General features: G+C 40.0%; 3 protein-coding genes across 4 annotated transcripts; 1 reads left to right on the top strand and 2 right to left on the bottom strand.

Annotated features, from left to right (window-relative positions):
- Positions 1–832: 832 nt before the first annotated feature.
- Positions 833–9138, bottom strand: LOC140254846 (ubiquitin-conjugating enzyme E2 E3-like). The gene is made up of 4 exons (XM_072341920.1): positions 9124–9138; positions 6367–6585; positions 4281–4428; positions 833–2801 (listed from the first exon to the last, which is right to left on the bottom strand). The coding sequence occupies exons 1-4, from the start codon at positions 9136–9138 to the stop codon at positions 2704–2706; spliced, it is 480 nt and encodes a 159-aa protein (XP_072198021.1). The 3' UTR covers positions 833–2703.
- Positions 9139–9974: 836 nt separating this feature from the next.
- PLEKHA3 (pleckstrin homology domain containing A3) lies at positions 9975–20549 on the bottom strand. Of its 2 annotated transcripts, none has more exons than XM_072341255.1 (8): positions 20229–20549; positions 16932–17048; positions 15848–16003; positions 14783–14919; positions 14441–14605; positions 13486–13529; positions 12848–12963; positions 9975–11453 (listed from the first exon to the last, which is right to left on the bottom strand). In XM_072341255.1, the coding sequence occupies exons 2-8, from the start codon at positions 16951–16953 to the stop codon at positions 11326–11328; spliced, it is 768 nt and encodes a 255-aa protein (XP_072197356.1). In that variant the 5' UTR covers positions 16954–17048; positions 20229–20549; the 3' UTR covers positions 9975–11325. The 2 variants fall into 2 exon arrangements, with proteins under 2 accessions (XP_072197356.1, XP_072197355.1); XM_072341254.1 differs by lacking the exon at positions 20229–20549 and adding an exon at positions 19718–19855.
- Positions 19942–24439, top strand: FKBP7 (FKBP prolyl isomerase 7). The gene is made up of 4 exons (XM_072341256.1): positions 19942–20283; positions 21034–21185; positions 23608–23741; positions 24060–24439. The coding sequence occupies exons 1-4, from the start codon at positions 20078–20080 to the stop codon at positions 24219–24221; spliced, it is 654 nt and encodes a 217-aa protein (XP_072197357.1). The 5' UTR covers positions 19942–20077; the 3' UTR covers positions 24222–24439.
- Positions 24440–24655: the final 216 nt, after the last annotated feature.

The following is a 24655-nucleotide window of genomic DNA, read 5'->3' as shown; positions in this document are numbered from 1 at the left end:
CCGTCACAGCTCTAAACGAACGGCCTGAGCGAACGGGGGTGCTCGGCTGAGGTGAACGAAGTGGGCGCTGGCGTACGGGTTCCGCGCCCCGCTCGGCTTGAGCGATCCGGGTTTTGTGCACTCGGGTGAGACGGAACAACGCGGGGCCGGTTCCGATAACCTGTCGCAAGCTGCTTCCGACGAGCTGTCGCTGTTTCTCACTTCTAGCAACGGGGTGCAAAAGGAACTGCGGAGCACACGGGCCCCGCTCGTGGGGTAGGGCACGGCCGGCCGAGCGCGGAGCGGAGCCGGCGCGGAGCGGCCCGGTGGTGCGGCCGCTCCCTCCGCCCTAGCCGGGGCTGCGCTGGCTCCTAGCGGGGCTCCCGGCCCCCCGCGGCTCAGCGCCGCCGTCCGACGCTCTCCCTCCGGCCCAGCCCGGCTCGCCCCGCACCCCCCCCCGGCTGCTGCGGGCTTTCCTGGCCGCGCTCGGCCCGCGTCAGCCGTAACGGATGAGTTTGGCCCCGTTTTCACGATGTCATCTAAATTCACCTTGTCCCAAACACGCAGCCTCATAAGGTACGTGACAGGTGATGAAAAGATGGAACTGAGAAATAAAACTGTAAAACAGGACTGCTGCTGATTCGGTAGTACCCAAACTGCATCCTGACACAGCCGGAAAACGGTTTGCAAACGCCAGAAGCTCTCTGCAACTGGGATTTCAGATATGTTTTCAGCAGGGTTTTCTCCCCTCCCCGTGAAAACAGACACGCGTTCACATTTAACAACTAATTGGATCATTTAACAATACAAATTTCTTTCTACTGCATGTTTTAGCAGAGAGAACTTGAGAAACAAAATTAGCTTTTATTTTTTTCTTTTTTAAACTTAAAGTACTTACACAAAAACCTTTACTTCAGTAAATATAAAAGTTACACAGACACACACAAAAGTACATTAAAAAAAAGAACAGAATCACAAACCAACAAAACAGATTACACCTCAGTAGTGGAGGTTGTCAGTACAATACAAAAACAAAATGCATTAAAGTTAGAATAAAAACCAGTCTTTATATATATATATATATACACACACCATGCTATTTCATGATATAAATAGCTGTAATTTCCATAGGCAACATAATGAACACATGAAATATATAGTTTGCTCATCGCTGGAAAGTCACCGGAGTGGCGTACGAGCGCTGTGCAGCACAGTGGTGCACTACTGGACAGCAGTGAGCAGACCGTGGATGTCCAGGCTGGATGCAATAGCCCCTTGTCGCTTTGCCAACCTGTGCTATTTCTCACACATTCAGTGACACAGTGAGAAACTCCAATCACCATCGGCAGTGATTTCCAGCACTTCGCTTCCTGGCATTAGTCTGTTATCCGACTTAGGCATATTCTCCTGCCAGATCCCCTGTTTCTCATTCCCTTTTGCACTTTATAACCTGAAGTCTAAAGCTATATTGTAGCTATCGAGAGAGACTGGCTTCTAGGTTGAGATATTTGGGATACGTGGTTCTTCAAGCCACCTCCAGGAGCCTGTAGAAATATTTAAAGTAGGGTGCACAATTCATGATCAAATGCTTTGATACAAAAAAACAGGGATCTATATAGCAATGACGAACTTCAGATTCAATCTTTAATATTTTTCTATTGCTTTATTATTTAAACTTAACATTCATTTTTCATATATTAAGTGAGCAGAGCATCCTTCTGATGGAAGTGCTACATCAGATTAGCAAGCCTGACTTGCTTTACTCTGACACAAAAGCACCAGACTATCTGTAACTGGGCTCTGGTCCTGCAAAAAAGAGTTCGTAGCAAGACCAGGCCATACGGGAACAGGTCTGGCCCTGAAGCAACCAGCTACGTTAGCTTTTGCAGAAAGCATATGCAATGCTTTCATTGCAACTTGGAAAAGAGCTGAGGGATTAGTTAAGGAAGTTATGGAAATGACATTTGTTCTGCAAAAATAAAAACAAACTAAACCAAAAAACCCAGGGAAAACTTAAAACAATCCACAGGTGTGCATTAAACATTTAATAGTAAGCCTTTGTTTATGTATATTAATTTAAAGACTATCCACAGGGATCTGTGATACATAAGCCCTGCCTTGTCACTATTATTAATATTTTTTTTTTTCACATATTAATTTAAAATAGGAAAACAAAGAAACTACTCCTTGGGGAACATGTTTATTGTGTTTGAGATGATACACTGGGTGCTCTCTGAGCTACAAAGGGAAAAAGGAAATCCTTTCATTACAAACTGACAAAGGTAAAAGTTAAAACAGTTTTCACAACAGCATGTACCACATATTGGAAATAGATCTGGGTTTAATACAAATGACATAATTCCTAGTAATCTACAGCTACCTTTAATAACTTCATACAGATAATGAATTAGGCTAAAATGCACTATAATATTTGGTTGACTTCAGGAACGGTATCCTTAGTACATCACAAAATACATTTTGATATCCCAAAGAAGCAAGACTTGCAAGTAGGCGTTTTAAACATAACTAATCTACAGCTACAAATTTCTACTCCTGGTAGCATTTACCTTTTTGGGAAGCAGTATCCCAGTCTTCAAAAGGATAAAAGCAGAGTAGAATCAGTATAACATATACACAGAAGTCCGTATTGTAAAGGCTATAAAGATTTGTTGCACACTGTAAAGTTGCCTTCCGCACCTTCACACTGCACAAGCAGTTTGTCGTTTATGTTGCATATCTCTTGGTCCACTGTCTGGCTATCCTGTCATGTTCTGCTCTGTTGGTCAGATACTGAGTGGCTATGCTTCCAACCAGAGGATCAGCTGTAACGGGCAGGAGAAGATGCATTAGAAATTGTTCCACTCTAAACAAAGCAACATAAATCAAAGAAAGAGAAATAACAAATCATCTCCCCTGAAAAAATGCACACAAAAAGCCCCACAAAGCCCAACCTATCATCATTGACAATGCATAATCTATTCCAAAATAAAATATTTGTTAGGACCTAAAAGGCTATGAATTGCAGTGGAGCTCTTCCAAGATACAGCAGGCAACAAACAGAAAAATAACACATCTGTTTTGGCTGCCTGCTTATTAGTGTGTCAAATGGCAGGTAGATGCCTGTGTCCAAAAGTTATGGCTGATCCTTTCGGCCAAAACCCGACAAAAGGCATGGTGGGAAGTTTTGTAAGAGCACCGGCAATCCAGATACCATTTCATCAGGTGCAATTTGTCCATAGTTTTTAACAACTGATGTTTTGAACACATAAACCTTCCTAGAAAACCTTCTGCTCTCTGAAAGATCTCATGTTCTAAAGGAGGGTAGACATCTCCTGTACAGACAGGTGTGCCGCCAGCTGGAGGTGGTGAAACAACAGATTGGTACAACTATTTCCTTGTGAGCCACAGAAAAGAAAATAAATAAAGTAGTTTAACTTCTTAACTTCAAAGAGATGAAGATCCTAATAAACAGAGCCTACACCCTGGGGCTGAAAAGCTCAGAGCGCTGACTCCAGGGTACACCAGCCACCTCCTGCCCAATGGAAACTCACCTGCGAGGGGCATCATCTGAAACCTGCCTTAGCACTATCCCTATGGAGGACGTAATGAATTGCACCATCACTGCTTTCCCCAGCCAGATACCTCGCATTCCTTCGGAGCTGCTGCTACACTAGATGAGTGCAGGCTGGCTTCCTCCCATTACAGTGCTGGAGTAAATCAGACACATCAGTATCAGGATGGCAGGACATTCACTAAGGGATCCAGTTGTGGTGTCTCAAGAGCCATCAGACTTCTGTATCAAAGGAGCTAATTCCATTCTTCCTGCTCATTACCAGTCTCCTGTGAATGACCTGTCATCTTGGCACCACCTCTCAGTTTCTCTGCTGACCAAATGCAATTAGCGTTCATTACACCACAATGCTCACCATGCAGTTGCTGCTGAGAATTGTGCGGCTTCTAGTCAAGTTCCCCTCTCCCTAACAGGAATAAGGAACTCTCTTTGAACAAGATAAAATCTCTCTAAATGTTGTTGCCTGCACGCCTCGATTGCTGTGCTAAGAGGAGGAGGCTTCCTGCAGCCCCTTCAGAGACACGACTCAGTTATCTCCAGCACACCTTTGAAATTAATAGGCTTAACGCTATCACCTATTGAAAAGCATCGTATTCAACCAGGAGTGTTTCAGCCTTCATTTGATTTCAGCTCTGATTTGATGTAAATACAATCATAAATACAAATTATATTCCATGGAAAGTAATTAAATGACTAAGAGTTGATGCCCAGTAAACTGTCAGCTCCTTACCTGGGTTGCAGTCTGTCAAAAGAGAACAAACAGACAACAGGACCTTTGAAATAGTCAAAGCAGGGCTCCAGTTGCCCTTCAGGATATCCAGACAGATGACTCCCTGACTGTTGATGTTGCAGTGATAAATTCTGGTGCGGAAAGTAACCTAGAAATGCAGCACAAGAGACAGAAAAAGTCATTCATGTTGCCTAGTGTTTCTGGGAGGCAACTCCTCTCTGCTCACATTCTAAAGCAGCATTCTGCAACAGAAGAACGCACATTCAGTGTAGTCACAGCTACTTACAAGAAACCTACCAAGGAGATCTTTGGTGCACGGACTGCTCTCACACGAGCCCTTTGTCTGGTGCCCACAAAAATGAGGGTCTGCTCCATGGTCCTGTATGCTAATTCATGAACACGCTGCATGACAGGAACTGCGTAATCGCAAACAAAACTTCACTGTGGCTACTGAAGCAGAAAAAGTAGACACAGCTTGGCTGCATGTGAAGCATTAGTTTATCTCTTCTCTTCTCTTCTCTTCTCTTCTCTTCTCTTCTCTTCTCTTCTCTTCTCTTCTCTTCTCTTCTCTTCTCTTCTCTTCTCTTCTCTTCTCTTCTCTTCTCTTCTCTTCTCTTCTCTTCTCTTCTCTTCTCTTCTCTTCTCTTCTCTTCTCTTCTCTTCTCTTCTCTTCTCTTCTCTTCTCTTCTCTTCTCTTCTCTTCCCTTCCCTTCTCTTCCCTTCTCTTCTCTTCAAATCCAAATATAGACCATGGAAATTAATATTTAACATTGGAATGTTTTATTATTCATGTCCAAAGTAGCACTGAAACCTTGTCAATACCTTTCAGTAGAATATAACATACATCTAAGACAAAACACCCTGAACTGACACAATCCTTGTTTTTCTGTATTACAGATGAGTGTTGCTAAAATATGTATTACTTTACAGAGATAAAAAATTAGAACCATTTGAGCACCTTCACTACGCATAACACAATATGGGGAAAATTTTCTTTTCCACGCTGATGAGGGGGAGGAGCGGGGGGTGGGGGAATTCATGGCTGTTTTTGGAACTACTGACAGTTCAAAAATGATTGTGCTCAGCATAAGTTCATTATAACGACCTTAACTCATAGAACACCGAATTTTGAGAGTTTAGGGTGAATGTGAAATCCATGGAGGGTATGTCGTTTGTTTTGCTGTAATGCTTTTGGGAATGAAAAAAGGATGACGGATTAACATTAACAATGCAATAGCCACCAGAGCCACAAGTTCTAGAAATGTTGTGTGTTAGAATGTATCTGCCATTTGTGAATGTTGGCAGCGTCCTTTCTGATGCTGCGCTCCAGCTTTGTAACTTGGCATTAAATGAAAAGAGAACAACCTCTAACTTCTTTGACACCTGTTAGAAAATAATGATTCCTTAAATGTGCATACCGTTTCTAAGCAAGAAAATGTAGCTTTAATTGAAGTTAATATCAGTTTCATTTTATAAAAATAAATTCTGCAAATCAAAAAAATATTCTGGAAAAATATTATCAAATCAATCTGCTGATCTAACCAGTAGTAAATATGTTGACATTTTACAATAATGGAAGTCATCACAACAATTACCCAAGTCCTGATGCCACACTTCAGCTGCCTGTCTAATATTACTTCTGCTGCTGGGTTTTTTTGTTCATTTGTTTGTTTGTTTTTTGCTAACAGTAATATAAAAATATGCCGTATACAATCTGGTTCATAATACAAAAAAGTTTATTTTACATGTATTTTAGTAACTTGAATGACATGAAGGAAGCATAAGGAGGTCTCACGCTGTCTTCTATTAAAATCAGTGTACTTTACATTAACTCTTGATCAGAAGGATCATGTCATTTATGGCTTGGAAAGGCTAGGAAATCAGTACTGATTGTAGTTATCAAAAATAATTAGACACAGGATTTTCTGGAATCGCAGGCCAAGATTTTGGACCGTTCAGTTTTTAAGACCATAAACAAGCCTGACTGTCAGAAAGTGATGAGCAGTCACCCACTGCAAGTTAAATTCTTCTCGTGTGCTAAAAAGCAAACAAACAAAAAAGAGCACAATAAAAACCTTACCCTTACCTTTGGTGGCTTGAATGGGTAGTCAGATGAAAACGTGATATCCAGGAAAAAAATGCCCCCCTCACATACAGAACCCAGAGGTCCAAGTATAGTTGATCTCCATTCATAAATGTTATCTCCTTTAGGATACTGGCACTGCGTATATAAAAGATGAGAGACGGAGATAAATGAGAAGAGTGTCAGAAACACCTTTGCAAGAGGTATTGTACAAATTTCCTTCTGAACTCATTTTGTTTTAATACTCACCACTGATACACCTTCAGCATCTCCATGGTTCCCAACCAACTTCAGTGTTTTAAACAGACACGGTAGCTAAGCTCTCCACTGTCCCTGGGCTCTCATGCCTCTGGAGATAAAGCAATGGAATGGAGTGCCCACAAGTAGCTGGACAAGGCTGATGAGGGGTCTGGAGAACAGGTCTTATGAAGAGTGGCTGAGGGAACTAGAATTGTTTAGTCTGGAGATAAGAAGGCTCAGGGGTGACCTTATCATTCTCTACCTAAAGGGTGGTTGTGGTGAGGTGCGGATTGGCCTCTTCTCCCATGTACCTAACAATAGGACTAAGTTGTGCCAGCAGAGGTTCAGGTTGGATATTAGAAAAAACTTCTTTTCCACGAGAGTAGCCAGGCATTGGAACGGGCTGCCCAAGGAGGTGGTGGAGTCTGTTCTCTCAAGTATATGGTTGCTTTGAGCTTCTACATTGTGTTTTTTCCAATAACGTGATATCCCTGCACAGAAGGAATTGTGCATCTCAACAACCCTCTTCTTTTCTGAGCATTAAATTGTTCATGCTTTCATACAAAATTTACCTACAAATATGCTGCTAGGCATTTCTCACATGCTACACAGTGAAATTAGCACCATTGAGTAGGAAAACTGGGGATGAGAAGGACAGGATTAAGTAACCTGGAACTGAGTTTCTTACAGTACTGTCAAATAAAATAGTTTTCTTCACTATTTATGTTATGCCTCAAAGCAATTGGCATTTAGACAACTAACCAATAATAGTTTATTTTAAGAAGTACAATACTCAACACAATTCTCACTAGGGAAAGAGCTGTCGCATAACTATTTAATTACATTTTTGAAAGAAGGAATAATGAACAAGCAGTTTCTTGACTGCTTCAACACCACACTTCATGCTATTAGACCACAGTAACCACCTATACCTCCTCAACATATATACATTTAAAATACATCAAAGCAAAATGTTGTTTCCTGAAGCCAATCTCAGTGTAGAAACTAAACTAAGGTCCCACAAGAAGTCCCCTAGTCCAAAGTGCTGAGATCCAAACAGACTGCTGTGAACAACAACGCTGAGCTGACAGAGGACTACATTTCTGCTAGAATCCAGTAGTCACCCATGGAGCAAGCTCAGCATTGCAAGGGTAGAGTTAGGTCACACAGTCAGAGACAAAACGACCTGAAGGTTAGCTAATTAATAAAAAATGGAGTTTAACATTAAAAAAAGCTATGTTTTGGATCATGACTAGATCCAGACATTTGGGAATTATGGAAATAGGAGCATTCAGAAACAACGAAAGAGAATCTGAATGTGTGGTACTTTCCCTTAGAGACAGAAGTAAAAGAGAACAACAAAAATACGGTTCACTACTGGAAATTCAGACTTCAATTGTCTCTACTGAATCCAGACATTTTTACTTGATCAAGCTGAAAGCAGCCAATGTGGCAGAGTAAGCAAGTTAGTTCTGTCTGCAAGCACATCTAACTTTAAGCAGATGACTAACTCGTATGCCTAAAATAGGATTTAAAGCAATGTACTTAGAGGATTTGCTGGAACACAGTTTAAATAGATAACCTGACATGCTGCTTAACCTGCGTTTGCAAGACAGCTGAACAAACACTCAAACTGAGTGCCACTGATAAAGTCACAATGTGAAGCTTCAGCCTCCTTCACTTTCATAAAGCACAGCCCAACACAACAGCAATTCTCATGACTAAGCAGTCTGAATAAAAATAAGAAAATCAATGTTCAAAATTATTTACTTCTTCTATTCAGAGAGAATACTGGGATTTTTAACTGTACAGGCTGACATTTGCTCTGTTTAAAGGTAAGACCTATTGCACCACAGCGCCAAGATCACGAAAATATCCTGCCACCAACATGTCAAAGCATTGAGATTTCGTGCTTCTGGTTCCTGATGCATGAGGAAAAAATCCTAGCAAAGATCAGTGAGCATGTTTTTAAATGCAGGCCAGTATGCTTATTTTCAGCTTATTATCATCTGATGTTAGAAACTTCAGAGCTAAAAGTCAACAACCAGACAATACCACTCTTTGCCCAGGCAGACAGAGCATGATTTCATCCTCTCCATGACAAGTACTTCAAAAATTCCATTTGGTTTCAGACTAAGCTCTTCAGAAGCAAGTGAGATCAAAACTAGACGTGCTAATCACATAACTTATTCTGAAGATCAGCTCCCATTCTCCACCAGAAAGAGCTATAATACAATTATGTGTTACTAATTAGTTAGCTCTCCCCTGGACCTGGAAGCAAAAATATATGAGCATTCAGCTTTAAGAAAAAAAATCTTATAAAAAAATCTTATACACATGGACCACTCTGGTTCCAGTTTAGTACCATTTTTCAGAATGAAAATGATGCCAAAGGTACAATGGCATATCATCCGATTTCACATAATTAAACACATTTTAGGATTTCAGCCATAGAGCAAAAGGTACACTTAAAAAACAAACAAACAAAAAAAACAAAACACACACAAAAAGCTGATTCACCTTTAGCAGGAACATGTTGCACATATACCAAAAGATATCATTCCAGCTTTAGTCATGTGGGAAAAAACAACAGAGGAGTCCTGAACTAATTGATTACAGGAAACCGTTATACTTGAATCTAAGCATTACAACTTTTATCTAACCAATCATACCTAGAATATTTATCAGCAGTATTTTAAACACTGACTTACAACTACATGCACTGATCAGTCTTGAGAAAGTTTCTGCAAAGAGTCCAGACTATTTATTTTCTCTGTCGTACCTGAAAGTCAGAAATAGACTCCCATTAATGTGACATGCTCTTAACATAGTACACTCTGGAAGAAACTTGAGGGAAATTTCAGTAAGCAGCTCTTAACCACTGTATATGATTCAATGTAACATTCCAATATGTCATTCACTTCCCCAAACGTTGTTGTTGCTGTTTTTTTTTAATACTTGCTTTTACAGTTGTCTTAGGTGTCATACAGAATACATAAAAGCAAACATTTAGGGGGAAAAAAGCACGAGCATGTGTGTGGCTGATATGCAAATGACAGGTGCACAAGAGCTGGCAGAACTGAGCACAAGTGACAGCGCTGAGCTGGAAGCCATGAATAACTTTACTCATATGAGCCTTTCCGTTCCCTTTGACCACCAACCAAATGGCTTAAAGACTGGCAGTCTACACAAGCAACAGCTTATGTTTTTCCTAAATGTTTGGATCTATTTTGATTTAGGTAAAATCAATATTCCAGAAGTTAGTAATGAAACCTTAAAAATCCAACTCCATCTGTCTTTTCCAGACTGCTTCAAAACCACCAAATCATTCACATACACCAAAGGAAGACAACTCAGACCAAATTAAAGAAGATTTGATTATAAGAAACAGATTTGGATATGTGCTTAAATTACAAAAAGCCCCATGTACTTAATTTAGGAATTGTGTAAACAAAAACTGGTAAATGGCTTGCTTAAAGTGCTCTACAGCTAAGACTTTATAAACCAAGTTTATCTTCAAATGAACACCAAGCCTCCCCCCCCACGCCAGAAGCTTACAATGCTAACTCTAGCAACCTTACGGATCAAGGTGCTAGTAGGCACTGTTATATTATTCCACATTACACATGGATTACTGAGTATCAGAATCTGATCTCACAGTTAATGCAGATTTACACTGATGTAACTGAGAGCAGAGCACACTTCTTGGTGTATACCATCCTGAAGCAATATAAAGGAATCACCAAAAGAGAAGCTCCCTTTATATAAATATGTCATAAATACAATTTGTCTAGATACACCTACCCACATCAACAGCAGCTTCAGTTCGGCTCTTACTTCTATAAGATGTGTTTTTAGCAAAGTATTACATGAGCAGAATATATATTGGACGTGCTGCATTAGCTACTTGTGATGCTACACACACCAGAAATGATTTATGCCCATTTTGAAACTTTTAGTACATTTTTGTATCGTTAGAAGTGAAAGGAGGTAAAAAAAAATTGATGCTAAAGAAGAATAAATAAATAAAAATTATTAAATATCCAATGCTCGGTAGAAATGCTTCATATTAAGTTATTTGTATACATTTTTCTTTTTTTTTTTTTTTTTTTAATAGAAAAATACACAAAATATTTCTACTCTCATTGGCAAAAAGTAAGAATCAAATTATGTATAGCCTTGTGTTTTTAATGAAGGCAATGTCAATTACCATCACGCTGCTAGAGTAGATCTGTTAATGCCCAGTCCCACAGCCCTTACTCAGGCAAAAAAAAGCCCATGCAGGGCCATCAAAGCTCCAGGCAGACTGCTTATACAAATGATCAGCAGGCACAAGCTGCACTTTCTCCAAAAAGGAAAAAAAAAAAAACAAAACACAAAACAAAACCTCTTTGCTAAAGTTTATAATCTGCAGGTTTACTATTGTATCAGTCAGACCTTCAAATCTTTTATAAAGAGCAACATTTACAAACGTAGATGCTTATCTGTTAAACCATCATTGTTCCAAAAAAATGCACATTCAAACTGTGAAATATTAGGAAAATACTCTTGCAAATAAACTATATAAAGATAAAATACATTTCAAAGATTTTTTCAGGTTATTCTATAAAGTGCAGAGAAATCCTTCTAAAAAGGGAAATTACTACTTCCTATAATAACAATATAATTACAGCAGCCTTTGCATAGCATTTTTTATAGAAAATTTAAACACTTTCAGCTTCTTCAAGAAGAAATGGATGAGAGACTCCCTTCCAGTTCAGATCTTTCATTTGACACCAATCTGTTTTCTTCTGGAATGGTTGATGACACCAGATCTCCATTTACAGCATTTCTAGGACAGTGAGCAGATCCTACGAAGACATTAAGAAGTATTTAATTTTCAATCAAAAAAAACCCTCATCCAATCTGTCAGTTATTCTACTTGTTAAGTCTATGCTCTTCATAAGGGATAAGGTGCATAATTACTCTGGACTTCTAAAGGATTTACATCAGTATCATGCACAAGCATAATGGATATAATGAATGTTCACCTCGTATACATCTGGTACCTTTTTTAAAACAATTTGTATTGAATCTGAAGGACAGCTATCTGTGCAGACAAATGCTGTATGACAAAGATATTAATTTGAGGGGAAAAAAACACTGATGCACTGATATGCATTTAATTAAAACATTTTCCATTATTAGCATGAAATGGATGACTTCCTGGAAGTTGGGTATTGCAAAATTGACTCTCAGGAAAGAGGAAGAACTAGGATAACTGGAAAAGTCTAGTATTAGCAGGAACAAGACTTTTAAGCAGTCCTGAAGAGAGTCAGACTTGGTGAATAAAGTCCAAATGTTAACAACCAAATCAAGACTGACGTGCAGCTACATTAGCAGTGAAACACAGAACAGAGTCTAAACCAAGTTTATTAGCTTGGGATTTATGGTGGCAGATTCTAAGCTGGTGGCAAGTAACTACTGAGGCAAAAGTGACTGCCGCTCCACAATATGCGAGCATCAGAGAACCAAGAAAATGGTGCAGAGGTGCAAATATTTGTGCCGTGATAGTGTAAAAGCATTACTACCAAAACTAGCCAAGAAGAACTAGTCAAGTTAAAAGTCTTCCTGGAAGATGTTAGGACGGAGTCCAAAGAACAGCAAGATTCAAGACTGAAAAACCACCGAACCGACTACTAACTCAGTAGGGCCTATTTAACCAGGAGAGTCTACAATCATGGCATGACTTTATAAATTTGAAGGTTGCTTTTATTAATTTGCAATGCTGCACCATTTAAGAATGATGCTGTTCTCAACAGGCAAACTGCCACTGAAATGGGCCATCTTTCAGCAATGCACTGGGGAGAAATTACAGCCCCCTAGTCAGAGGGCTCAAAGAAAGGGGAATTTGTTTAGTAATAACAAGCAGACTGGAAATAACATTAAACTATACCAATTATCAGAAAAACGTGCATGTAAGATTATTTTAGTACAAACACTCCTGTTTTGGTTGGATCTTTAGTTTAGATTACAAACAGTTCTACTCATTTCAATACTTCAGCTCCAGCTGTAAGATTCTTACCAATATGAATGAAAGCCAGAGAAATCAGCTACATAATACAGGTGCTTCAATCTGTAGCATAGGAATCGCATAACCAAATCTTTTGCCTCGTACTGATATCAGCACTATAACACTTAATGTAAACAGGGTAATAAATTCTACAGAAAGGCACAAAGAAAACCATCCCTCTTCCAAACTTACTCTGAGAGTCTTCTAGGGGAGTATCACTGTAAGATTCTGTATCTGAGTACGTTCTTCTACGTTGCTGTGATAACCGATGGAGCGATGAAACTGGTTCTTTCACAGAGTGATTATCCCTACAGATGAAACGGGTTACATTAGTATGAAAAATCCGCAAGAACCCACATTTTAAAACAATTTTGACTATAGATTATATTGTTCTAACAATTATGGTTTTCACTATACTAACATATATATGGCATGGTCAACAGAACATTCTTGATTTGCATAACTTTAATGCCTGAAAACTGAAATAAAAAATGCAGTTTGCATGCAGAAGAAAACAGTTTAAAGATCTGAAATACATGCCCAAAAAACAATATTAGCACTTCAAGCTACACGTCCAATTTCATGAAGATAGCAGAAGTCATTTGCATATTCTAGCATGAATCAATGTTCAGAGAAAGTACAGACACAGCAGCTCCATTGATTGTCAAAGACACTGTGAATCCGCACCTTAACTTTCAAAATCAGATCAGCTCATGCCTTTTAATTTCCTCCCCCCAAGTGAACTTAGTCTCATGCTTCGATTTCAGTGCTAGCAGGTTCAGGGAGGTGTTTTGAGAAATGAGATAAAATCTAATGAAATAGAGAAGTACCTTTCTGAATAACAAGGACCGGGATGGCTAATGGAACGCTTCATCTAGGAAGACCAAAAAGTCACAAGTTATTTACAGGAATGATACTCACACCAACACTAATTTTACACTTTATTTACAGCCTCTACAAAGAGGGTGGGTGATTTTCCTTTAACTAGAAACATCTTTTGTTTAAAAAAAAAAAAAAACAACAAAAAACAAAAAAACACACAAAACAAACCTGTTTTAACTCTACAAAAAAAAAATAAATATATATATATATATATGTTTTTAAACAGATTGCCACCTATACTAAAGCATTCCCACAGGTAATGCAATTGACCCAAAATATTACCTAGTCATAGAGCCATTTGTTAACTGACTTGATCAGCAGAAATACTGAGGTACTCTTCCCCACCCACCAAAAGGCCATTCAAATTCTGCACACACAATAAAGCCAAAATTCTGTCCTTTGATTCTTTGTGGTTCTTCTGACACCACTGCCAAATTTTTATGTATGAAAGTTATTAATTTAAATAACTAAGGATTAGCTTTGATTGGAAGAAGATAAGGAGATGAGAACAAAGCACAAATAAAGGGATTCCCACAACAAAAAACTACTATACAGCCCATTGCATCTACTCATGCAATTAGTGAGATATTTAAGACAATTCTGCACATACCATCCTCTTAAAGGAAATGACTAGCAACAAAAAGTTATCATAGTATCGTGCGAGTTGGAAGGGACCTTAGAGATCATCGAGTCCAACTCCTGGGTTTCGAGCCCTCTGTGTAGCGAAGCGGCACTTCTACCCCCTGTGCCACAGGGGGGATTCAAACCCGGGCCCTTTGGTGCCGCAAGCAGCACTTTATACCACTGCACCACTGGGGGCACACTTATGCAAGCAGTATCTTAAACAGTTTTAAACAACAATGTGACACTTAGAAAAAAAAGAGTACTTTAAAAATATCTAACCATTTGGACAGGTGATGGTGACACAGGAGAAACTAAGGGATCAGTGTGAGGCAGCTGGAACATTTCTGGCTTAAACTTGGCATTAGCAATCTTTACGCATTCTTCAAGGGTTGTGATAAATGTATTACACGTGGCACTAAGCAAGGAAGAGGCTTCATTCATGTTCTGAAAACAAATGAAAGCAGAAGTATAAGCAGAAAAAAAGACAAATACAATTTTCCCCTACATCCAGTAAATTCCATCCTTGCTATTAAGACGTAACAGTAATTTAGAATCATAGAATCCTTAGAGTTTTACGGGACTTGAATAAGGTACCTATTGCCATTATAGAAAATTCAATACCTCAATGCTGGGAGGAGAGCAAGTCTCATCGTGGTGAACAAATTCTTGTATTGTATGAACTTGCTGCATTAGGAGATCACAGTAGAGACGAAGTTCGGACATTTTGGTTTTAAGAGATTCATTGGTCTCACTTATTTCTGTAAGAAATAAAGGAAATATCAACTTGCAGCATAATAATTGCTTAAACTATCATTACTTATTGGAAATTTAGGTACAGATCATTCACAGCAGTACAAGCGCAGAGTGCAGTCTGTGTTCGATTAAATTGGCATGGAAGGTAGAGTGGAGTAAAGACTACAACCAAGTTCTTTGATTCGCAGTAGTTCCACAGGTAACCTTAGGCATCAGTAACCAGAGGAGTTTTAGGTTAGACATAAGGAAAAATTTTTTCTCTCAGAGAGTGGTCAGGCACTGGAACGGTCTGCCCAGGGAGGTGGTGGAGTCGCCGTCCCTGGCAGTGTTAAAGAGACATCTGGATGAGGAGCTACAAGATATGGTTTATTGGCTTGTGGCAGCAATGGTAGAGGGAGGACAGTTGGACTACAGGATTTTGTAGGTCCGTTCCAACCTTGTGATTCTATGATTCGAGAGAATCTGATGGACTGACTTTAAGGAAAACAATATCAGGATGGGGACATGGTGGCATCAAACTGTTTGTCTGCTTACTGGGTAAGGCTCACACACTCAGCTATGCTGAGCACTTTCTCAGGAAACTTTGTAATCTCTATAGAGTTTGTTTTAGAATTTAGTTTGCCAAATAGATACGTGGCGTTGGACACATCTGTAGAAGGCAAAGTAAGCCAAATTGAAAAGCAATACAGAAAACGAAGCAATAAAGCCAATGAGCACCAAAATAAAAGTCAATAACAGACTATGTAACACAATAATTTGAATCAGTCACTGCCACAACTCAAATATCATGGGGGAATTTACTTTACAGATGACTAGAAACGATTACAACTTCTATTTTAAAGACAACAGTGCTGAATTTCTACCACAGTATTTCTGCTACCTGACAATGAGCAAAAGTGGTTGGCTTGTGCACGCTCTAGGTAACACACATACCTTTTTCTTTTTTTGTTCTAGTATCTGCTAAACAGGCCTTTGCGCTTCCCAGTGCTACCAGCCACCTCTGCCTTTCAGCTGCATTAACTGCTCTCATGTAGAAATGCTGTTCCCCTGGAATGATCAACTCCATTCTGGTGTTGTCTGTTGCATGGACTGAAAATATAGAAGAAAAAACAAGTTTTAAGAAAAGCAAAGCAAAACAAAAACACAATAACAAAAGCACACACACACTAACCTGGTAACAATTATTTATTAAATAAAAAAAAATCTCAAAGCAATACCAATGTACTGCTGCCAAACAACAGAAAGCCCAGAACAGCTTCCTAGTGCATCTTCAAGAGAAAAGGCAGACACATCAAATACCAAACAAACAAGGGCCAAACTCAAGTAAAAGAAGGTTTCCTTACTGCATTAACAATTCGCTGCACATTAACCTCTAGTAACTGCTGCACTCTGGTTTAATCATGGCAAACTTAAGAGTTCTGTTACAAGGAGAAGCACTTACAGAGAACAAAAAAGCATTATAGAGGATTAACAAGTGAATGAATCTCCTTCCTTCGATGAAACCTGCTGTCAGGTCACACAGCCCTAGAAACGAGAATTGAGGTGGGCTCCATTTACACTCCATTATAACCATTACTATGTCTCCAACAGAATACTTTGCTGAATTCGCATTACCAGTCATGATTTCTCCAGATCTATTTCCCAATAGCCATGGATGCAAGAGATAATCAAATCTAGACTTCCCTTATTATCCTTCATACACCATAAGAACAAAACAACACAAATGACTCAAGAAAACAAAAGACTGAGCATCTCTGCTTTCTAAGCATCTCCCCTTTCAGGTTACTACTGACACTCTTCCGAAAAATAAGAATTCCAGTCCTTTACATAACAGAAAAGAGGAATAAATAAACAATTAGCCTAGGTAACTTCAAGCATAGGCCACATGCACACAACCATGTTGAACCATAAATAAACAAAAAGATGGAGGAAAAATCTATGATGCAAATGTACACTGGGTTTTATCTTCCACTTCCCCGACACCTAACATTTCTTCATGCAGAAATCCAACTCTTACCTTTTATTTCACACACAGCCATCTTTATACTTCCCTTGCTGCCTTTGCAAACATCATCTTGTGAATCATAGTATGACAATATCCCATTGTCTAGGACAAACCACCGAGGCTGCCAACCTGGTAAGATCAAAAACACGACAAAGGAAGTTTAATTACTAAATTGCAAATATTTGGCCGTTAAAACTTTTATAAATGATGCAAACATTATACGAATCCCATAACACAACAGGAAATAAAGAGCCTGTGGTCTGAAGACAAAAGCTGCTCTATCATCATACCGGTATTATACAGCTATTCATTCCCATTCTTTTTGAATGAAAGATTGGCAGTATTTTACTTTCCACCACTTTCTATTCTACTGCAGAATTTTAATTTATCCCCATTTTGAAGGAATATCTCTGAAGAAACATCTTTGTCCAAATACATTTTTCAGGTAGACTTCCTTTAGGTTATAGTCATAGAAATAAGCAACTGTCATTGGCATGTTGTAACACTGCAGTTTAAACAGGCACAGCTCTTGAACATGTATTAAAGGCTTCATACTGCTCACATTTAGTTACTACCAGTGTTAACATTAATTCAAGAAGTGCAGAACCAGATGATATGATAAGAGAGCATCACTGAATAATTAAGGTTAGAAAACCATCAAATCTAGCAATAAACCCATCACCACCACACACATGTAAACATGTCCTTCAGCATTACACCTACACATTACTTGAACACCACCATGGTCAGGGACTTCATCATCCCTGTGCAGCTTGTTCCAGTATCACAATTCCAAGATACGGAAATATTAGCGTGGAACATTTCTTTTAAGTTATATATTAGCTGCACCAGCATACATCTTTATCTTTCAAAATGCAGGCATGTACTCGATAGGCAGATCCACATTCTCATAAAAGCAGGATGTTAAAAACAAACAAACCCACAGCCACTAAGGGACCCCAGATCCCATAGGAAAAAAAAAATGAAAGGAAAAAAAAGAAAGTTACATATGTACACAAGCACTTATACTAAAACAATGTGCAATGAAACGACTGCATAGAAGACCCTGTCCTACAAAACACAACTCTGAATGCACGAGTTTGCTTTTTTTTTTTCCCCAAGAGGTGCAGTGTTGCACTCTGAACTGCCCTTATCTCCTTAGCACATGCATTAAGTCGACGTGTTGCTGAATAGCCTTATTCTGATAAAAGCAAGGTACCCCACAAAAGTAAGCAATAGAGCAAAACCACTTCTTACTGGAGTTTAGGTGATTAACATCTGATATTTGACAAAATATTTAACAAAACTTGTATTTTACGAGTTACATATTATTGAAGCTAGAAAGGAGCTTTCTTTGCTTTTAAAAAGAGAAGAAACTAAATAACATCTCCCACAGTACTACAGCAACGATAACAAGCTGCGTAGCTTCTACTGTAAAAATTACAATAAATACCATGGCCTATTTTTTGCTACAAAAACATATAGCGAAGTAACAACAAGGTTGGTAACAATACTGGAGAAAATCAGTAATATGCTTAGTTTTTTGAAACTTGTTCCCCTGTGGTACTCAGGAAATTCTAGAGAATTTCTGACACTATAATTTTCAAATGCAACAGCAGCAGATGCCCTCAGCTGGGCAACACACGTGGAAGGAAGGGTTCTGCAGATCGGTAATTTAGAGGGTGACTATTAGAGGCAGTCATGTGCACATGCATGTAACTGTGTATTGTACAGCTCTCACTACTACTGCTACGTATTTACTTATTAGGTAACAGACTTCAAATGAGAAGTTTGTAATATAACTGCAGTAGGTATCATGTTTTCTAAAGCATCAGAGCTTTGCACAACTGCGCACTTAAAACCTGAATTTTCTGAAGCAGAACAGCACACGTGAGGAGCAGGAGACCGAGAGGGCAATGAAGTCATTGGTTGCCAAGAGGATTAGGCACAGCATGGGATCCAGCACAACCCACTCTACAGGCACAGTCAGTACTATTACAGCACTGGAAAAGAAATATTTTCCACCTTGAAAGTGCAGCCCACCCACTGCTATCTCCAGACAGAGATGACGTCTCTGTTATGAGAGGATGGAGCAAACAAAGCTGCACTTTCTGACAGCACATGCAGATAATGCAGATCTGTGGTGCATTTCCCTCCACAGCAGTTCTACAGATACATTTCCTGTCTACTTCACCCTGCACTCCATTTTTTTATATGTTTTACAGGTTAGGACACAGAAGACTTTAAAAACCAACATCCAAAACCCGATTAGCACATTCAGCACTGAAGATTTCAGGTAACCCCTACCTGACAACAAATAGGTTGCCTGGTAAGGCTATAAATGCCTGTTCCGTGGAAAGGACTGAAGGCCAGGCTGGATGGCCTTCAAGCAACCTGGGGCATAGGGAGGTATCCCAGCCTATAGCAATGGGTTGGAACTAGATTATCTTAAAGGTCCTCTCCAACCCAGACCATTCTACAAGCCCTCAACAGAAAGCAACGCTACCCAGCAGGTCTGCAGGCGGCAAATAAAAGCCATTTCTCGGGAAGACGGAAGGGAAAGAGCAACATCCGAGCTGGCGGATCGAGACGCTGGGACAGAGGCTCCCCGCCCGACTGCCAGAGCCCCCGGCGAAACGCAGGGCTCACCCCTGTAACCGGAGCCAGCTACTCGGCACGAAGCAGGGAGCGATGCCGGAACCCGGAGCCCACAGGCAGCGCCCCCGGGCCAGGCCCAGAGCTCCGCACCGTAGGCCCAGCCGTCCCAACGGCCGCCGCAGGCCCGGCCTGCCGCCTACCCGCCAGGTAGTTGGTCCACTTGTACAGGACTCCCTCCATCGCTCAGAGCCCCGCTCCGGGCCACATCCTCCCGATCCGCCGCGCGGAAAGGCGGGCGCCGCCACGGAGATAAAGCTCGGCTCGCCTCCTATCCCCGCCGCTACTCCCTGCGCGGAGGCGGAGCCGCCCGGCCCAGCTCTGCTCGGCTCAGCCCAGCCGCGGTGCGGTCCGCGGAGGCCCGGACGGCGCCACCCGCCCGGTGGGGCGCTCCGCGCTCCCCATGCGCGCTCCCCCGGCCGCTTCACTTCCTGGGCCCGCCCACCCGGGCGGGAGGCTCTGCCCCTCCGCCCGCAGTCGCAGTGCCACGCCGGCTGAGCGCGATGGGCCCCGGTCTGAGCTTGATCCTCGCGGCGCTGGTCCTGCTGGCGGCCTCGGCGCGGACCGAGGACAGCGCGGCGGAGGAGGAGGTGAAGATAGAGGTGCTGCACCTCCCCGAGAGCTGCAGCCCCAAGAGCAAGAAGGGGGACCTACTGAACGCGCACTACGACGGCTTCCTGGCCAGCAACGGCTCCAAGTTCTACTGCAGGTGGGCGCGGGGCGGCGGTGGACGTGGCGCGGCCTTCTTCGAGCAGCGGGCACCGGCACGGCCGGTAGCGGCATTCCTCCTCCTCTCAAACTCGTTCATCCCTCTAAACCGAATGCTGAGGGTGCCAGAGCGTAAGCGGTACCTCGCTGAGGCAGGCGCTTGCTGGTTTGCTGGAAATAAACCGTTTGTGGCAGGAATTACCCTGCGCCATACGCTCTTATGCACAGTGGGACTGGTGCCTTGGCCGCAGGCCGACGATGTGAAACAGCAGCTGCGAGCACTTTCTTCCTCGTCCCAAACTGCCTCGGATAGGCCGGCCTTCCTTCAGGCTCATCCCTTGCCCGTGTTTTGATAGATGTTACAGACAGCGGCCTGGATTATGACCCAGCCTTAGTTCGTCCTTCCACTAATATTATTTAAGAAAAATTCAACAGAGGATAACTCTGCATTTAACTACCGTTTTACTTGCATTTTTTTCCCCATTACGGTGAATATTTTTGACACAAAAGCCCCCTGACTTACACGTTTAATTATAACTGTAGCAGAAAAATAGCATTACACTTAAGGTATTATGGCAACATGAGCATTATCCCGTTTTAATAATAGAATCATAGAATGGCTTGCATTGGATGGGACCTTAGAGATCACCTAATAATCTAATGCACGTTTTCGATGACTGATGACCTAAAGTCATTTTAAAAATATATACGAATGCTAAATTTGCTGTTATCCTCTCAATTTCTTTAATAGTCGGACGCAAAATGATGGTCATCCAAAATGGTTTGTTCTGGGTGTCGGACAAGTCATAAAAGGGTTGGATATTGCTATGATGAATATGTGCCCTGGAGAAAAACGGAAAGTGGTCATCCCTCCATCACTAGCATATGGACAGCAAGGATACGGTAAAAAAGGATACGGTTTTGTGTACCTTCAAATGAACAAACAGTATTGTAAATGACTAAGGATTGGTGCTTTATTATTTCTGTAGAACGTTTGAGGTGACTGGAGCTGCACCGCTTAATTTTGCTCATTCCTATGTGATTTAAGTAGACTTATCACAGACTGGCACCCAATCTCTGCATTTTGCATCACAATTCCTAGTACATGCCGCCTGCTTTGGTTTTGTGAGTGCTGCCACAATACCAAAAACATTCACACAGAGGAAGACCTCCATGATTCATATATGCATTTTGTCTGACTGTATTACCATAGCATCATTAAGGTCTCAAAGGACTACTAAAATCATTTAATCCAGCCATCAACCCACCATGCCCACTAAGCCATGTCCCTCAGTGCCACCTCTGTGCAGAGACTCTGCTACTTACCAGGGCAGCTGTTCCAAGGCCTCACCACTCTTTCTGAAAGGATTTATTTCCTGTTATCCAATCTGAAAATATATTCTGTTTATATTTAGTTTCTATTACTTCACTCCTACTAGCTTCAGCCTCTTAATGAAATTCTTCTGAGCAAAACACAATGTAATCCAGTAGATACTGATACCAGTGAATCAATTTAACTGGAAATCATTTGTTTACAAGATTGCTTACATTCTGGGTAGTTAATGCACCACATCATCACATAGCCTAATAATTGCATCAATACAATGCATGAAATTGGATTTGAGTTTATGATTTAAAAAATAAATAAATAAATACTTCTAGTAATTTTTATGCAGTGCTTCAGTACTCAACTGTAAGTAAATGCAGCCCTGGTTCAGGTCTAGAAGTTTCTTTGAAAATGCAACTTCTGATGTACAGCAATTATTTACAAAATGTTATTGTGTTACAATCTCGTGCACCAGTCCTGTGTTTGATATAATTCCACTGTAGCCAATGAAGTTTAGTAGGAACAAATTTTTACCTGTTGAGCATAACGTTTAATGAGCAACTCTTGCAACAAGGAGAAACGCTGACACAAATAAAAATATGTTCTTTTAATCTAACACTAGCGTTAACTGTTTGTTCTAGGTAGCACATCAAGAAACTGTTCTGTTTCTGCAACATACCTGTCCTCTGTCTCATCATATTCCTGCATGTTGAGGAAGATGCCTGCCTAATCTTGCGTTAGAAAAGATGCATGTGGCTTTCTAAATCTTTACATATCTTTCCTTTACCGGTATGTATATTTTTAAATACTGGCACTGAGTTCTAATACCGTATCTTTATTTGGTAAGTAGTATACAAACAATGGCATACATTCAGTTGTATTTGAAACTACTACATGTTCAGGCTTGTAAAACTAAAATCTTTTGATCTTTAAAACTTGTAATTTTTAACATGGATGTTTTAGACGAGAAATGTAAGTAACAGTTTTGCTTTTCTTGTTCTTAGAAGCAAAGTACATTTAGTTTTTCTTCATTTTATGAAGGATGGTCACAAGCTCAGCATTCTGTCAAAAGTCACGCACGCTGGCTTTGGTTATGAATAAAAGCACCTTGCATGTTCACGTTTTGATATTACACTGCATGATTTCTAGAAGCTTTTTTGGCTTGACTTTCAGACCCGATCAGTTCAGTTCCTTTTTATTGTCCAGATGCATGATACAGTGCCCTGTGTTTATAGACAAATGCTTTGACACGGGAATAATACTGTCTAACATATTTCAATGTTTTTATCTAGGGACCAGAGAAAATATTCCAGTGGTTCTTTTGGGCTTTTTTGGTTGTATGTTTTTTTGTGGTTTGTTTTTGCTTTTAAATGTAAATCATATATTAACTACATGCTATTTCTTCTTTCTAAGAAGATGCATGTTTAACTCACTGTTTTGCATGGTGTCCTTTAATCATAGGTATAATTCATAATAGATCTGTAAAACCTGATATTACCTGCTTGTTTCTTCAGACAGGAAATTCTTAGAACATTGGTCTAGTACTGTAACGCACATACTATATATATACATTGCAGATATTCAATGAATACATGCATCTTAGAATCAATCTCTCAGTAAGCCTCATCATATGACACTATACGAAACAGTAAGAACATTGGAAAAATTTGTTTTTCATGATGCACAAACACTTCTCAAAGTTGGCTACATCCTCATTTTTGAAAACATGGTATAAACAATATAATTTTCAGGGAAGTGTATAGTTTGCGAGTCTCTCTAAAAATACTTTTTCTAACACAACGACCTGTTGAACCAATGTCATACCAGAACATGAACTGATAAGTCTAGCTGTGTAACATTTAAATCCAGCCTTTAGTCTGAATATTAACACTGTCTTTTGTAAGAAATAGTAGTAAAATTTACACGCGCATTTACTATACGTGCAATCACTGAACATACCATATGATTTCTTAAATGTGCTTTTTCTTTTATTCATAGCGCAGGGCAAAATTCCACCGAATGCAACACTCATCTTTGAGATTGAACTTTATGCAGTAAATAAGGGACCTCGCAGTGTTGAAGCATTTCATCGAATAGACAAGGACAGTGACAAGAAGCTCTCTGAACTTGAGGTAATTCGACATCATTAATTTTGAATGGATTGTATTTATAAAACTTTGGAGTTACTATTATCATGATGTTATCCTTACACGAGCTGCTTTTGATGCAGTTCATCGTGGAAAGCTTTTTCATGCTTAAACAAACTATACAGTGTCATGCTGACGTTTGCTTTACACTAATTGTATGTTTCAGACATGGTAGGAAAATCACTTCAGGCATGCCTGCACTGCAGTCACAGTTACTCGCATGTATACCCCAGTGTTCTTGAAGATAGCGGCTCAGTTCTGGTATAAAAGCCACAATAGTTGATTTTCTTTTTTTCCTTCTAGATAAGTGAATATTTGAAAGAAGAATTTGCAAGAGATGGCAAAAAACGTCATCCCTCAGTCCATGATGAAATTTTAGCTGACATATTTAAGAAGAATGACCATGATGGAGATGGCTTCATATCAGCTAAGGAGTACAATGTCTACCAGCATGATGAACTCTAATTACCTGTAAAATCTTTGGCTGTTTTATGGACAGTAACTTTAAAAAAAATCCAAAGTAATACTTCATTACTGAATATTCTGCTGGTTTTGTTTGTTTGTTTTTTAATAGTGGCATCTTTTTTATTTCTAAGGTGACTGTAAAATACTGTTTTTAACATTAGGCTAATAAAATGTTTTAGACATTACAAAATAAATAAAATTGGAGAACACCAAGATCTATTAATGTTTTTCCTGTGTCATTTCCTAATCTACGCTACTGATCACTGGTCTTGCACACTGTGTAAATTACTGATCAAAATGATTGCTTCTGTCACATTAGTCACAAAAAAACAGTTCCAGTACTTGTTGACACCTGTTGAAATTTGGTGTTTAGAAATATTTTAAGGGGATTTTTAAACCTTGACTGCAGTAAATTTGCTAATACAGTGTACTGC

This window comes from Excalfactoria chinensis, chromosome 7, assembly GCF_039878825.1.
Source record: "Excalfactoria chinensis isolate bCotChi1 chromosome 7, bCotChi1.hap2, whole genome shotgun sequence".
Taxonomy (NCBI): Eukaryota; Metazoa; Chordata; class Aves; order Galliformes; family Phasianidae; genus Excalfactoria; species Excalfactoria chinensis.
The sequence above is the reverse complement of the archived record's forward strand: the minus strand, read 5'-3'. Positions and strand labels throughout refer to the sequence as shown.